We start from the raw sequence: 15,732 nt of genomic DNA on the forward strand, positions 1-15,732 counted from the left end.
CGAGCGCAGTGGTGGTGGTGGTACCCTCTCCTGCCTCTGTGGCAGCGCTAAGGATGTCTGACTGCTCCTGGAGCGGGCCTAAGCCATCAGTCAGACATCCCCCAAGGGCTCCTGGACTGCGAGAGAGCACAGGCTGGGCTGAGGGACCCCTCCCCACCCCTGAGTCCTTGAATTTTGTGCACCGGGTCTCTAGTATGTAAATAATGTTTTCTGTAAATAATCTATTTATTTTTTCCATTCTCTACAACTGGATAAAGTGTCAAGTCAAATCTGGTCTTATTAACCCTACCAGACCGCTGTACCGATTTTTCGGTAATTTCCGAATCTGCCGCTATACTGCTGTACCTAATTTTCGGTACTTTGCCTAGTACGTGAAAAAAATGCGTCACAAACTAAAAATAACCAACCAATTGTGGTCAAACCTCATGGTTAGCCATTGCAAATGTCTGCCCCCATGTGTTTGAATTGACTTTGTGTGGTTTGACGTGAAAAAATTCTGAAAATTCACAATGAAACAAGCGGCTGATGAACCAAGCACTTCAACAGGAAAGCGAAGTAGGTCTAGACTTATCACAGTCCAAGAGGTGATCGATACTTTGGTTGATTCAGACTCTGAGGTGGAATATTGGCGCTAGATGAAAGATAGACCTATTTTCTACAATGTCTCCAAGTTCCATCTTATTCTAACCACTTGTTTGCATGTAACTAACATTTTTCTATATCATGTTGATTTTTTCTCTTTAATGCTCAGGAGCCCAGGTATAGGGGACAGTTAGGTTCAGGGCCTCAGGTCTGGTAGGGTTAACCTAGAAATACTCTTTAGGATTTTTATAACAAAGAGTTTTGGCTACTAATGCAGTTCTAAGAATTGTGTTTATAATTTAAATAAAAGTTATTTGAATTTCAAACATCACAGGACAGTGCTTTCATCTGAACGACGACTGTTGTAAGTACCCCAGGGAATTCACACCTAATGCTACCTTTTTGTGTAGATGTGTTTTATTTTTCAGCCTAGAGCAGCCAGACATAAATACACTAGATTTAGCCGTAAAAAGTGCTCCAAGTAGCTGACAAGATATTTTGGGGGATTCATTTGCCAAACTAATTTCTTTTTATTTTTTAAAATTATTAAAAAATTTTTTTAAAAAATTAATTTATTGATTGGTTTTATAGAGAGAAGAGAGAGAAACATGGATTTGTTGCTCCACTTCTTTATGCATTCACTGGTTGATTCTTGCACGTGCCCTGACTGGGTGTGGGGAAGCATGGGACTTGGTTGGGAAGCCTGTGAGGAGGAATCTCTGAAAGGTCAGGGACCTCTAGGGGACCTTGCTAAAGACAGCAGCTCCTGCCTTGACTTTTCCAAACAAGTCTGAGCCCCCGGGTGTTTTGCTAGAATCTTTATGTTTAGATTTTGAAATGTCCTTGCTTAAAGGACGCATGTGTCTTCTCAAGGATGCTCACCCTGCTGATCGTATATAATAGTTAGTTCAAGCTGTGGTTACAATAAAAGCCTAAGAGGCAGGCCATCGAGGCTGCTTTGTTCCTAAAGCGAAACAGCCCCTTCGCCTTCTCTTTCACAGAAACGTGTGTCAGAGTCATCTGCTCATCCGTCACTCAGGGTCTGCCGGTCAGTCCGGGCAACTGGGGACTGAACCTGTAACCTTGGCGTATCATGATGATGCTCTAACCAACTGAGCTACCTGGCCAGGGCTGTATTATTTTAACTCAAGAAATGAATACAGGAGAACAGAACATATTCTATATATTTCATTATTTTGTCATTTTTGTTAGCAAAAACTAACACTTTTTCAGAAGCTTAATGTACTCAAAGTGTGTGGGCTTTATAAGACTAGCATTGTTACAGGGCAGTGTTTCTTTAGCCTAGGGCAGTGGTCGGCAAACTCATTAGTCCACAGAGCCAAATATCAACAGGACGATTGAAATTTCTTTTGAGAGCAAAATTTTTTAAACTTAAACTTCTTCTAACGCCACTTCTTCAAAATAGACTCGCCCAGGCCATGGTATTTTGTGGAAGAGCCACACTCAAGGGGCCAAAGAGCCGCATGTGGCTCGCGAGCCGCAGTTTGCCAACCACGGGCCTAGGGAATTATTTATAAGAATCAGACATTTACTAGACCTGTGATAGGGCCCAAGGAGTATGTTTGTGCAAAACATTTTTTTCTCCAGTATAAACAGCCTTATTTGGAACTTATTCCCTTAAAGGATGAAGTGGCTTAAATCCCATGGATGTTGGATTCGACCAAGAAAAGGAAAAGGCCCAGCAGCTGGGAAACGGGCCGTTTAAACGTCCCAGGACCTGTGCCACCAGGCCACCCGCTGGCTCCTCCGCACGAGGGGCTTCACCACAGTCCCGTTCCCGCTGCATCTCGTGTTTGGTGGGTTGAAGGGCTGAGTCCAGTTCCTGGGCTGGGGGCTGTGCCGGGCTGTGGGCTGCTGTGCCGGCCTGGGGCCTGTGCCCGGCTGGGGGCTGCGCCCGGCTGGGGGCTGTGCCCGGCTGGGGGCTGCCGTGCCTGGAGGGAGCCTGCCAGCGAGTGGCCTGATGGACCTTGGAGTGATGGAAGTATTTTATCCAGCCTGGTGATGGTTCCAACACTGTGCATTTGTTAAAACTCATCCAGTTGTACTTTACTGTATGTAAATTATACCTTAATAAATCTGACATTTAAAGAAAAGAATGAAATCTTGCCATTTTCAACCACATGGATAGACCTAGAGGTTATTATGCTAAGTGAAATAAGTCAGACAGAGAAAGACAGATACCATATGATTTCATTTCTATGTGGAATCTAAAATCAAAATAAATGAACAAACCAAACAAACTCACAGTTACAGAGAGCAAATGGATGGCTGCCAGGTGGGCTGGGGGCTGGGTGGCGAGGGGGGGGGGGTGTTAGGAAATGCAGATCACCAGGTATGCACACGGTGGCACAGCAGTGACGCTCGGCACAGGGAGGGGCTCAGTACTATTGTAATAACTGTGTGTGGTGCCGGGGGGCACAGACTGCCGGGGTGACCCCTTCATAAGGTGTGTAAATGTCTAACCCTGTGTTGTACACCTGACGCTAATATCACATTGTATGTTAACCGTAATGGAAGGACACGTTTTTAAAATTTAAAACGACAAAATGATATTTTGAAAACCGTTAAGGGTATCTGTGCTGGCGGACCAGGTTGTGTGTGGCGCGCCCCTGCGGGTGGTGGGCTCGCGCCCAGCCAGCAGACCCAGGGAAGGCGGCCGAAGCAGGCCCACCGCCGCGGGGGGCCATTCCCCCGCAGAGGCCGCTGCTGCACTGAGCAATGTGGACGCTCTACCTGTGTTTCGTGGGACATTGCCGAGTCCGAATCCATCCCCAACCACATTTCCCAACAGAACACTGCTGCCACGGCAACCAGGGCCTGCCGGCTGAGCGCCAGCGTGCGCTATGTCCAGACCTGAGGGAGGGAGTGCCAGAGGCCAGGGAGCACCAAGCAGAGGGCACGACCCGCCAGGAAACCACTCAACACCCCCACACGCGCGTGGGCGCTGAGCGCTGCAGAGCGCTGGGCACCTGGCGGGCTGGCGGGCAGAGACCAGGCCACTCCAACCCAGCTGAGCCGTCCTGTCCCCGTCCCGTCCCCGCGGCCTCGCTCGCAGGGACCCCGGGAGCACCGGTGGACGAGGATGCGAGCCGCTTGGAGAAACTGCCCGGAGAGGCGGCCTGGGGCGGGGGCGGGCGGGCACAGGCGCTGGCCACGAGGCTGGGGGACAGCCACCTGCCAAGGTGGGAAGAGCAGTTGTTTCCGGTTTGGTTCTCTGCAGGCGGCATGCCGGCAAGCACTGTCCTCCACACCGGGGAGTCTGCGGCTGCAGGCTGAGCTCGGCCCGGGCCCTCACCGCCCGCGCGGGGAGGATCCGAGCTTCCTCTTTGGCAGCGGGACTCACAGCAGCGTGACAGCATCCGGGTCACCGCCGTGCAGGAAGGACACACGCCGGAGACGCCCCACACAAGCCGGGCTGCAAGTGGCACGTGCACGCGGAGCCTCATGGAACGGGGCACCCCGAGCTCAGGGAGGACCGCACAGCCCTGTCCCAGGCGGCCATGGGGCCTGCTGGGTCTGCCGCCTTCCCCTGCCGCGCTCCTGGGCGCGGGGCTGGCGGGGGGGTGGGACGGCGCAGGCTCAGTCGCAGCAGTGACGCCGGCAGGAGGGGCCTGTGCTGCCGCCAGCGTCCTTGTGGGCACCTGCATCAGGTGCAGTGACTCAGGTCTCGAGGGAGGGAGAGCTGGAAGAGCCGTCACATGCTGCTGGCCGCGGTCTTTGTTTTAAAACATTTTTTATGGATTTCAGAGAGGAAGGGAGAGGGAGAGAGAAACACCAATGATGAGAGGCATGGATCAGCTGCCTCCTGCAGGCCCCACACTGGGGATCAAGCCTGTAACCTGGGCCTGTGCCCTGACCGGGAATCGAACCGTGACCTCCTGGTTCATAGGTCAACCGCTGAGCCACACCGGCCGGGCCGCGTGCTGCTGTCTTACCCAGTTTCTCAGGGCGGCCCGTTCCCGGCCGGGTGTCCTGCTTCTGCCCACAGAACTGTCACCGGTGAGCACCTAACTAAAAAGGGACCCCAGCTGCTGCCACACGTCCCGCCGGGCTCTTCCGCTCCAGTGCCCGCGCCGCAGGGAGCAGGCAAGGTGACAGCCGCGGCCCAGGGCCTCTCCTCGGGCGTGGCAGGTGGCATCGGGCGGCACTGCCCCCTGGTGGCTAAAAGGTGTCCTTGTTACAGCTCTCCTGAAAGAAGAACATCTTTGAATTCCTGGCAGAACAGCCGGCCTCACGTCCCTCACTCCCTTCCCCACAGACGGTCTCAGGTGTGGCCAGAGGCCTGTCTCCTGTCCTGTGTGCTCCCCCTGGGCTCGGAGGGACCCTGCGGGGAAGGAGCCTGCGGGCAGCAAGGAGGGACTGGGCAGCTCTAACCCAGGACACCGTGAGAGCCGGGGTTTGAACTCACAGCTGACGGCTCCGCGCTGGGATCCATCGGGCCTGGCCCTGAGGTGGGGCCGCGCAGGGCCAGCCTCGGAATGCCTGCCTGCCTGGGTGTTGGGAGGGGGCACGCTGCGTGGCCCGTGCCGCCTCTGGGGCCCGCCCTGCAGACCCCAGCAAGTGCTGAGGCCACAAGCACTGCTCCTGCCCGCACCCAACGTCCCCCTGCCCGGGAGGTGGGGATGGCACGGGGACACGTCTAACCAGAGGCCTCTGCACTCACATCCCTCCGGTCCGTCTGACTTCAGTCTCCGGTGGGGGCCCCACCCCCGGGCAGAATGGGCCCGAACCATCCCACAGAGGGGCGCTGCCCGCGGGCCACGTACCCACACCTTCCTCCAGCTCTGCATCATGCGGCCGTGCTCCCCGGCCACAGCCCTCCAGGTGGCCAGCTCTCTGGTCCACTTCTCCTGGGGGGGCACCTCTGCAAGAGAGAAGGGGCTCCAGGGCTCGGCTCTGAGGCCCCGCTGCTGGACGGAGCAGCCTGAAGCCGAGTGGCCTGGGTAGGCCTTCACCCCCGAGGGCCTCAGCTTCTCGCCCCCCTGGGGGCTTCTACAGCCAGTATCCCCCGCCCTTCCCAGGCCACCAGCCCCAAGTGCACGGGCCCTGCCCTCACTGGCCCTTGGCGCGGGCAGCAGCGGGCTAACCGCCCACACCCCTTGGGACCAGGAGAGACGCTGGGCTCGGGCAGAGGGAGGCAGGGAGGGTGAGGCCGCTGTGGCCGCCCCGGAGGGAAGGAAGGACGCTGGGCTCGGGCAGAGGGAGGCGGGGAGGGTGAGGCTGCGCGGCCGCCAGGGCCTGGGCCTGGACCGTGAAGCAGTGACAGCAGGCTGTCGGAGGCACCACCGAGCCAGCTTTCCTCGCAAACAAACACGAACTACGTCGCTGCTCTGGACGACATGCCACCAGTTTCAGAAATGGGGTCCGAGAGCCCGAGCCTTTGGCAGGAGGCGGAGCTCACACCTGAGCAGGCTGGGTGGCGCCCTACGACCAGCCCACGCCGCAGCCCTTGACTCCGAGCTGCAGGCCCGCCGCGCCCGCACAGCAGGCGGGACACACTGCACAAGGAGTTGTCCCTCGCCCACCTCACGCGCCCGCCCGCCTCCCACGCACGCAGGCAGGCGCGGGGGAGACCGCTAGCTCCTCGTGCTGTGCCTCGAGTTCTCCCACTCGCCAGCTGTCCGTGACCGCCACCGAAGTCAGGCCCTGCTCTGTCCCAGAGCGTGACGGTCCACCACCCGCCAGCGGGGATAAGGGTTCCTGCCTCTGAACCAAGCACCTGCCCAGACGAGGCGGGCACAGGCCCTGGGCCAGGCGCCTGCCGCCGTCACCACAGCGACGCGCTGGGGGCGCTCTCACCTTGAGTGAGTGTGTACGCCACGTTCAGCGGGTGTTCTAGCTCATCCTGAGCACAGGCAGGGAGTTCACAGAAGTGAACAGAACAGAGGTTCCGGGGAGTAAACATTTACAATGATTTTTTCTGTTTCCCAAACCCTGAATAAAGTGACAAAATTATCTATCTATCAATCAATCTATCATCTATCTATCTATCATCTATCTATCAATCATCTATCTATCATCTATCTATCTATCTATCTATCATCTATCTATCAATCATCTATCTATCATCTATCTATCTATCTATCTATCTATCATCTATCTATCTATCTACCTATCTATCTAAACACACACCTATACTCTTGAAAACAGTGACTAGGGGAGGAAACAGCACGAACATGGGAGGGGAAGGTCGGGGTGGGGGGCGCACCGGGACACCTCCCTGGCAAACGCAGAGTGGCCTGGGCCGGCCCTGGGGACCCCGAGGGGCAGCCTCACAGAATGGCCGGAGCCGTGGCAGCAGGCGCTCCAAGCCGCTGGCTCCCAAAGCTGGGAGCACGTGCCCCAGCCCTCCCCGCCCCGCCCCGTGGAGCCTCCCACCCTCGCCCAGAGGAAACGGGCCTCGGAGGCACGACAGGGTCTCCGCAGCACGGCCGAGGGGCGCACAGGAGCAGACGGGGTCTCCGCAGCACGGCCGAGGGGCGCACAGGAGCAGACGGGGTCTCCGCAGCACGGCCGAGGGGCGCACAGGGAGCAGACGGGGTCGCGGGCAGCACGGCCGAGGGGCGCACAGGGAGCAGACGGGGTCTCCGCAGCACGGCCGAGGGGCGCACAGGGAGCAGACGGGGTCTCGGCAGCACGGCCGAGGGGCGCACAGGGAGCAGACGGGGTCGCGGGCAGCACGGCCGAGGGGCGCACAGGGAGCAGACGGGGTCTCCGCAGCACGGCCGAGGGGCGCACAGGGAGCAGACGGGGTCTCGGCAGCACGGCCGAGGGGCGCACAGGGAGCAGACAGGGTCTCGGCAGAACTGCCGAGGGGCGCACAGGGAGCAGACGGGGTCTCTGCAGCACGGCCGAGGGGCGCACAGGGAGCAGACGGGGTCTCTGCAGCACGGCCGAGGGGCGCACAGGGAGCAGACGGGGTCTCCGCAGCACGGCCGAGGGGCGCACAGGGAGCAGACGGGGTCTCCGCAGCACGGCCGAGGGGCGCACAGGGAGCAGACGGGGTCTCCGCAGCACGGCTGAGGGGCGCACAGGGAGCAGACGGGGTCTCCGCAGCACGGCTGAGGGGCGCACAGGGAGCAGACGGGGTCGAGGGCAGCACGGCCGAGGGGCGCACAGGGAGCAGACGGGGTCGCGGGCAGCACGGCCGAGGGGCGCACAGGGAGCAGACGGGGTCTCGGCAGCACGGCCGAGGGGCGCACAGGGAGCAGACTGGGTCGCGGGCAGCACGGCCGAGGGGCGCACAGGGAGCAGACGGGGTCGCTGGCGTTCCCACCAAACGAGAGGCCCGTCCTCCCGCCCCACCGGCACGACTGACCGTCTGCAGGGCCCGTGCTCCAAGGGTGGCAGCGGGACCCAGCGCCCCCGGACAGCACACAGGCCAGTGGAGAGGTGCGGGCACAGGAGCCCCTGGTGACTTCCTAACCCAGTGCCCCTCCCCGGGACTCGGTTCAGCAGCCCTGGGCGGGCCTGGAGCGCTGCGTCCCAACGCCCTGTCCAAGGCGCTCCCAGGGTGTGAGGTGCCGGGCACTGACCGCACCGGGGTAGAAAGGGCCCCACCGGAGCCATCCTTGGCCCCTCTCTTAAACTAAGCCGACCATCGAGGGCCACGAGACTGAGGGAGAGAAAAGACAGAAAAACAAGCAGAACAGGCAACTTGGAGGGAGAAGAAGTGAGAATAAGCCCACCACACCTCGGAGTGAAGAGAGGACACTGTGCCAGGAAGCAAGACGGGGTTTAACGAGCAAAGCACGGATGCAAAGCTCTTCCTGTGTCAGGTGGCAGGGAGCCGGGACAGGAACCAGTGTGCCCACTAAGAAGGCGCCAGGAGAGGGGAAGTGGGAGGGCGGCCGTGAGGAGGTGAGGGCGGGGTGGGAAGGGGGCGGCCCAGCGGCCCAGCATCTTGGAAACAGGCTCAGAAAGAGAACAGAAGAGGAAGCGGAGAGGCGGGAGCGGAGGTTCAGGAAGACCGAGGGCGGGCTTCTGCAGGAGCGGCGCCAGGCTGGGACCGGAGGCAGGGAGAGGCCGCAGGCCCGGCGCCGGAGCGAGGCCGGTGGGGCGAGTCCTCACGCACCACGCGTGACTTTAGACAGAACTGCCTGCCCCGCCAGACTCATCTCAGCGTGGCGACGGGACAGCCACAGGCTCTGCAGACTCTGCTCCAGGTGGCTGGGGGACAGACCCCGGGAACGCAGTGCCTGGGCCCGACACAGCCCCGGCCCGAGGGGGGCCGCCCCTGGCCCCTGGAGCAGTTCGGGGAGGCTGAGGACGTGACCCCGTATGACTGCGGGGCAGGACTTCAGACAACGGCAGAGCCTGGTGTGGAAGTGATCGCTCAGACCCGCGCAGATGGAGCTCAGCACAGCCCCGCACGGGAAACAGAAGAACAGGAAGGGCCATCGGCCAGGCCTTGGGCTCGGCCTCCGGGACGCCCACACTCTGCGGGGGGAGGCCGACGGCTGTGCATGGGGTGGGGGGGGGCGCGCAGCCGTGAAAATGGACTTCCATCTTTCCTGTGAAAGCCAGGCTGGAAGTCAGCGCCCACGCCCTGTGGGAGACACGGTGGCCCGTGAGGGAGGGACCACGCCCGGGAGAGCCAGCCGGGCGGGCGGCGCCGCTTACCGGGCTCCAGCACGGTGACCCGCACGCTGGAGGTCTGGCTCCCCGCCGAGGAGAGGACGGAGCAGCGGTACTCGGCGCTCTCGCGGACGGCGTCCCGCAGCCAGCTGAGCACGTGGGCCCTGCCATCGGGCAGCGCGTGGGTCTGCACGGGGACACACGTCTCCAGTTCGCGCCCGTTCTTCTCCCAGACAAAGTGAGTGTCCGCAGGACCTGGGGGCACACAGGCCAGCTCACCCGTGTCCCAGGACCCAAGGGGGCCCACGGGAACGGCCCTGGGGCAGGGGAGGGGCCGGGCTGCCCAGACCGGGGCTCTGCTGTCCCAGCTGGACCTGAAGAAGGACAGCGTGCCGCTCAGTCCCGGCCTGGCCCCGGAGCCGGCTGCAGGGCAGGCCCCCTGGGGTCCCCGTGACCCCGAAGGAGCAGGCTCGTGCCCTCCCTGCCCAGGGGACCTGCTGCCTAGCCCCCTCAGACGTCCTTCTCAGAATGCACCTGCACAGCCGTGTCCCCCAGAGCACCCGCCTAGGCCATCAGGGCCGCACCCCCTTCTCTCCCGGCTGTGAGCCAGTGCAGCGCGTGGTGGGTGTCTGTTCCCAACAGGGGGTTCTGAGCCTGGGAACTTCCATCCCGCGCCCCCTCCCCCCCAGCCCTGCTGCCAAAGGCAGGGCCTCCTCAGGCCACACCACTGTCCCCGCCACAAAGGCCAGAGCCCTGCCCCTGACAGCCTGGCGGGGCCGTGATGAGGGAGTGGGGGCAGCTGCCCGGGAGCTCCTGGGGGCCGGGGTGGGCGCAGGGCGCTGGGAAGGGCTGAGCCCGAGGGCCTGGAGGACTCGAGGGCAGTGGGGAACGGGCCTTTCTCCCACCCGGGCCCTTGCCGCTGGTCAGGGTCTTAGCTCTGCTGGGCCAGACTTGAGCTGGAGCATAGCTCCCGGGCTCCCTGCCTCAGGCGGGACCAGGGACGGGTGTCCAGCCGGTGCTGAGGGGAGGATGGTGGGCGGGAAGGCCGGGGGCAGAGAGCCAGAAGCAAGACCGGCTCTGGCCCGGGGCCGGAGCAGCCCGTGGGGCCGCCTTCTTGTCCCCAAGGAGCAGATGAGCCGGGCCGCGGGCTGTGCTGAGGCGGGCCCACCTCCCCGCTGCCGAAGGCAACCGGGCCAGGACCCCGTGGACTGTGAGCCGGCTCCCCTGGGTCCGCTGAAAAGGACCAGCACAGGCTCGCCCGCGGGTGCAGACCTGGTGCAGGCGGCACAGCCGAGGGGAGCAGCGATGGGCCGGACTCCCGCGGTCTCTGTCCCTGCCGCTCCTGGTCACAGCACCAGGGCCGGGCCGGGCTGCACCTGCGCACCCTGCTGCCCCCCCTCACTTCTGCCTGGGCCTGGCAGGCACCCCAACAGCATGGACGAGGGGACACCCTCCAGCCTCCTTGCCCAGGAACCTGACAAATGCCTGATAGTCCGTGTGGACGCCACCCCCTGCAGGTGGGTGGGCTGCGGGACCACCCAGCCCAGCGCTGCCCCGCCCCGTGATCACCCCACTACCTGAGACTCGGTTTTCAAAGGCCAGGTTCTTCCCACCGACCTGGACAGGATAAATAAACGGCTTCGTGCAGGACGGCCAGCAGAGGAAGGACTACGCCTGCCTGCGGGGGCCAGAGTGCACTGAGCAGACACATCTGAGCCGAGGACTAACCAGCCAGCACAGACGGCAGCAGGCGTGTGGGTGTGCGAGTGTGTGGGTGTGCGAGTGTGTGGGTGTGCGAGTGTGTGGGTGTGCAAGTGTGTGGGTGTGCGAGTGTGTGGGTGTGCGAGTGTGCAGGAGCATCCCCGCCAGACACAGGGGGCGGGGGGCGCACACTGTCTCAGGAGGGCGAGGTGGAGGGCAGAGACCAGCATGTGCTGAGTCTTTAGAAAGGGGGGGACTTCCACTTTAACCGAGATTCCTTTCGATGGCTCCCCAGCTCCACCGGGCCCGTCCCTTCCTCAGCCATCCTCCAGGGACAGGCCTCAAAGAAACTGCCTCCCCAGGGCAGCCAGACCCGGACCAGTCAGTCCTGGGAGTGATTCCGAGACGATGACCGGACCGTGGGGAGGAGTAAGGCGCCATGCCTGTGAGAGAGACGTTGGGAAGCGTCCGCCGGGGTCCGTCCGTCATGATGGGGCAGCCACCGTGTCATCATCCATCAGGAATCACATTTAAGAAAAAGATTTAGCAACAGAGAAAAACTGACATGATGTTCAATGAAAGAATACACGTGCGTGTGTGCACGTATGTACATGAATGTGTAAATGTGTGCATGTACATGCATGTAGACACATTCACATACATGCACAGAGAAAAGGCCTAAAGGTGCTCTAATGCTGCTGGTGGCTACCTTTGGATGGTTTAATTTTAGGTCATTTGGATTTTGCTCTTTATACTTTCCCAGAGTTTCTAAATTCACTGTAAAAAACAAACAATGCCTTTATAATAAAAATAAAATGCGATAGAGGAAAAAGAAATGTGCTGACTCGGAGGGAAATTCTGAATGCAACCAAGTACTATGCGTGGCCCTGGCCGTCGCCGGGGGCATGTGCTCTGTGTGCTGGATCCTCATTGTTTGACTCCGTCTCTATGGCTGTGTGTGGTTTTGTTCTCTGCCCACAGGTAGCTCTCTCCACACACACACGTCGTGCACACGCACAGATGGACCGCGTGTACTTGCTGCCTCTGCACACGCACATGCTCACACCTGAACCCACAGAGGTCCCGTACCGCACGGCGGCCTCCCACCCCACGCTCCGGCCACTCCCCGGCTGCCAGGCATCGTGGGGTTGTAACTTCAGCAACTGATTCTCGTGAGGTGCTATGATCAAGAATGCGAGACTTTTCTTTGGTGGACACTGGAGTCAGTTCCAAAGGCCCGTCTCCTTGCTCATCCCCAGCACTGCCTGCTGATGGGATGGGTGCAGCAGCTTCTGGAGGTCTCCGAGGACCAGCGCTGGGCAAGGCAGTGGTGGCTGAGCTGACTCAGCACCCCAGCCACATGGGCGAGGCGCTCTTTCAGGAGCCAACTCCCCACAGCCCCCGGCTCCTGGGTATGAACAGCGCGGGAGCCCCCTAAGCATCGCTGAACAGTCTTTAAATGTGTGGTAAACGCAGCAAAACATCAACATGTTAAAGAAGTACTTACGTTCCATTTATTCTTTAAAAAAAACTATCCAACTCATTCTGAATGCAGAGGAAATCAGAGAGAGAGGGAAAGTGAAAGTTAGAACGGTCAGCAGGCCCCACCCTGTGACACTAGTGGGGACCTGGGCAGCCCAAACCAGTCGCCACGGGCCCGCTCCTGAGGCTCAGCAGGCGGGCGGCCCGGCCGCGGGAGCTGGCCGCGGGGGTGGAGCTGGCAGCCGCTGGTCCTAGCCTCCCTCAGGGCCAGGGCCTTCCTGCCCCGTCTCCCCCCACCCCATTGTCCGAGGAGAGCAGTGGGGCAGAGCTGATTATTTCTCATAAAACCAGAGCCTGGGAGCCATGGCCTCTCCCGAGGAGGGGGCACCATCCTGGAGGTGGGGGCCCGAGAGCCCGAATGGAGGGGATGTGCTGGGCCATCCCTCAGGGGCGCCCAGGCAGCAAGTCCTCAGGGGCCCGTGCACGTGGTCCACTCTGACCCCCAGGCCGGTGGCCAGCGAGCTCGCCACCTCCCATTCCCGTGCCCAGGGTCCTGCCAGCACCCCCTGGGGGGCCACTCAGAGCACCAGGGCTGTGTGCACCCAGGACCCCCATGCCGGACCCCCATGCACTCCCTGCAGGCCCCGGAGCTGCAGAGGCACAGAGGTCAGGCGGCCCCAGCGGGAAGGGAAGGTGCTCTCCGGGTCTCCAGCGCCCCGGCTGCATCGCTCTCCTCCTCAGAGTGTCTCCAGCCTGTCACAAAGCTGCCTGGGACCAGCTGAGAGCAAACCCAGGTCCGAGCTCCTGGGGCCCGAGCCAAGCTGTGAGGGGTGCGGCAGGCGCCTGCACGGCCCCCAGCTCCATTGGGAGCCTTCTGTGGGTGACGCTGCTGAGGCAGGAGGCCTCCAGGGACCCAGGGTCAGCCCGCTCTGTCGTTAACAATGTGGATCATCACTCCACAGAGACGAGAGAGCTTCGGGGAGAACCACCCCAGCAGGCACGCTCAGCACCGAGGCCAGCAAGGTGATGGGACCCCCCACCCCACCCAGGCCAGCATGGTGATGGGATACCCCACCCCACCCAGGCCAGCAAGGTGATGGGACACCCCACCCCACCCAGGCCAGCAAGGTAATGGGATACCCCACCCCACCCAGGCCAGCAAGGTGATGGGACACCCCACCCCACCCAGGCCAGCAAGGTGATGGGATACCCCCACCCCACCCAGGCCAGCATGGTGATGGGACACCCCACCCCACCCAGGCCAGCAAGGTGATGGGAAACCCCACCCCACCCAGGCCAGCAAGGTGATGGGAAACCCCACCCCCTCCAGGCCAGCAAGGTGATGGGACACCCCACCCCCTCCAGGCCAGCAAGGTGATGGGACACCCCACCCCCTCCAGGCCAGCAAGGTGATGGGACACCCCACCCCACCCAGGCCAGCATGGTGATGGGACACCCCACCCAGGCCAGCATGGTGATGGGACACCCCACCCAGGCCAGCATGGTGATGGGACACCCCACCCAGGCCAGCAAGGTGATGGGACACCCCACCCCTCCCAGGCCAGCAAGGTGATGGGATACCCCCACCCCACCCAGGCCAGCAAGGTGATGGGACACCCCACCCAGGCCAGCAAGGTGATGGGACACCCCACCCCACCCAGGCCAGCAAGGTGATGGGATACCCCACCCCACCCAGGCCAGCAAGGTGATGGGACACCCCACCCCCTCCAGGCCAGCAAGATGATGGGACACCCCACCCCACCCAGGCCAGCAAGGTGATGGGATACCCCCACCCCACCCAGGCCAGCAAGGTGATGGGATACCCCCACCCCACCCAGGCCAGCAAGGTGATGGGATACCCCCACCCCACCCAGGCCAGCAAGGTGATGGGATACCCCCACCCCACCCAGGCCAGCAAGGTGATGGGATACCCCCACCCCACCCAGGCCAGCAAGGTGATGGGACACCCCACCCCCTCCAGGCCAGCAAGGTGATGGGACACCACACCCCCTCCAGGCCAGCAAGGTGATGGGACACCCCACCCCACCCAGGCCAGCAAGGTGATGGGACACCCCACCCCACCCAGGCCAGCATGGTGATGGGACACCCCACCCCCTCCAGGCCAGCAAGGTGATGGGACACCCCACCCCACCCAGGCCAGCATGGTGATGGGACACCCCACCCCCTCCAGGCCAGCAAGGTGATGGGATACCCCCACCCCACCCAGGCCAGCATGGTGATGGGACACCCCACCCCACCCAGGCCAGCAAGGTGATGGGACACCCCACCCCACCCAGGCCAGCAAGGTGATGGGACGCCCCACCCCACCCAGGCCAGCATGGTGATGGGACACCCCACCCCACCCAGGCCAGCATGGTGATGGGACGCCCCCCACCCTGTGGCGGGCTGACCCTTCAACTCATGAGTCAACTGCCCTCACAGCTCAGCCTTGGCCTTCCTGGAGCCCCAACACACACACACACCACCTCCACTTAAGAGCTGGGGACCAGGACCCTCACGAGACCCAGGCCTCCTGCTGCCCCTCTGACCACGTGTTTTAAAGGGCTCCGGTGCTAACACTGTAGTTAATATATAAAGGGCCTCCACACCTGCATATAAAATGCTAAAGTGTGTGTGATGTGTGTATGTGATGTACACAGTGTGTGTAGCGCATGTGGTGTATGCATGCGTGTGACATGCATGTGGCGTGTATGCATGTATATGACATGTATGTGTATGTGGGATGTGTCAATGCATGTGATGTGTGCAGTGTGATATACGAAGTGTGTGTGTGATATGTGCAGTGTGTTGTATATTTGTGTGGCATGTGTGTAAGTGCATGGTGCGTGTTTGTGGTATATGTGTGATGTGTGCAGTATGTGTGGCATGTGCAGTGTTTATGGCATGTGTGGGTTGTGTGCAGTATGTGTGGTGTGTATATGTGTGGAATATGCGTGTGAGATGTGTACAGTGTTTATGGCGCATGCGTGTGTGGTGTGTGATGTGTGCAGTATGTGTGGTGTGATGTGTGCAGTGTGTGGCGTTTGTGTGTGGGGGGTGTGTGTGTGATGTGTGCAGTGTTTATGGCGTGTGTGTGTGTGTGTGTGTGTGTGTGTGTGAGTGAGAGATGTGCGGTTTGACCATGAATAGAACCTAAACAGCACCCCCTCTGGATGGACAGGTCACTGCAGCTCCCTGGGAAGGCAGTCCACCCAGGATGCCCCTGCCTCAGGCGTGGCCGCGGTAAAACAAGGGGCGGTCCCAGGTGGGGCAAGCGCCTCTGAGCGAACGGTGACCGCACAGCTGGAGCCCGGGGAGGGCGCTGCTCCCGCCTCCCAGGTCATGGTGCCCAGGTGCCGACCCTCCCAG

The 15,732-nt window shown here is 61.2% G+C and overlaps 1 protein-coding gene across 3 annotated transcripts in view; it reads right to left on the bottom strand.

The window, feature by feature from the left end:
• Positions 1-2,905: 2,905 nt before the first annotated feature.
• Positions 2,906-15,732, bottom strand: part of SEMA4D (semaphorin 4D) — a 99,477-nt gene continuing 86,650 nt past the window's right edge. For 2 of the 3 annotated variants that reach the window (XM_079790719.1, XM_079790720.1), the window contains 3 exons: positions 9,226-9,435; positions 5,370-5,467; positions 2,906-4,791 (listed from right to left, as the gene is read on the bottom strand). In XM_079790719.1, the coding sequence (XP_079646845.1) occupies positions 4,765-4,791; positions 5,370-5,467; positions 9,226-9,435 (335 nt within the window). In that variant the 3' untranslated portion in view covers positions 2,906-4,764. Of the gene's footprint in view, positions 4,792-5,369; positions 5,468-8,297; positions 9,436-15,732 lie in introns of those variants that run through there. The other variant, XM_079790718.1, reaches the window with a different exon arrangement.

Source organism: Cnephaeus nilssonii, assembly GCF_951640355.1.
Source record: "Cnephaeus nilssonii genome assembly, chromosome: 14".
In the NCBI taxonomy this organism is placed as follows: Eukaryota; Metazoa; Chordata; class Mammalia; order Chiroptera; family Vespertilionidae; genus Cnephaeus; species Cnephaeus nilssonii.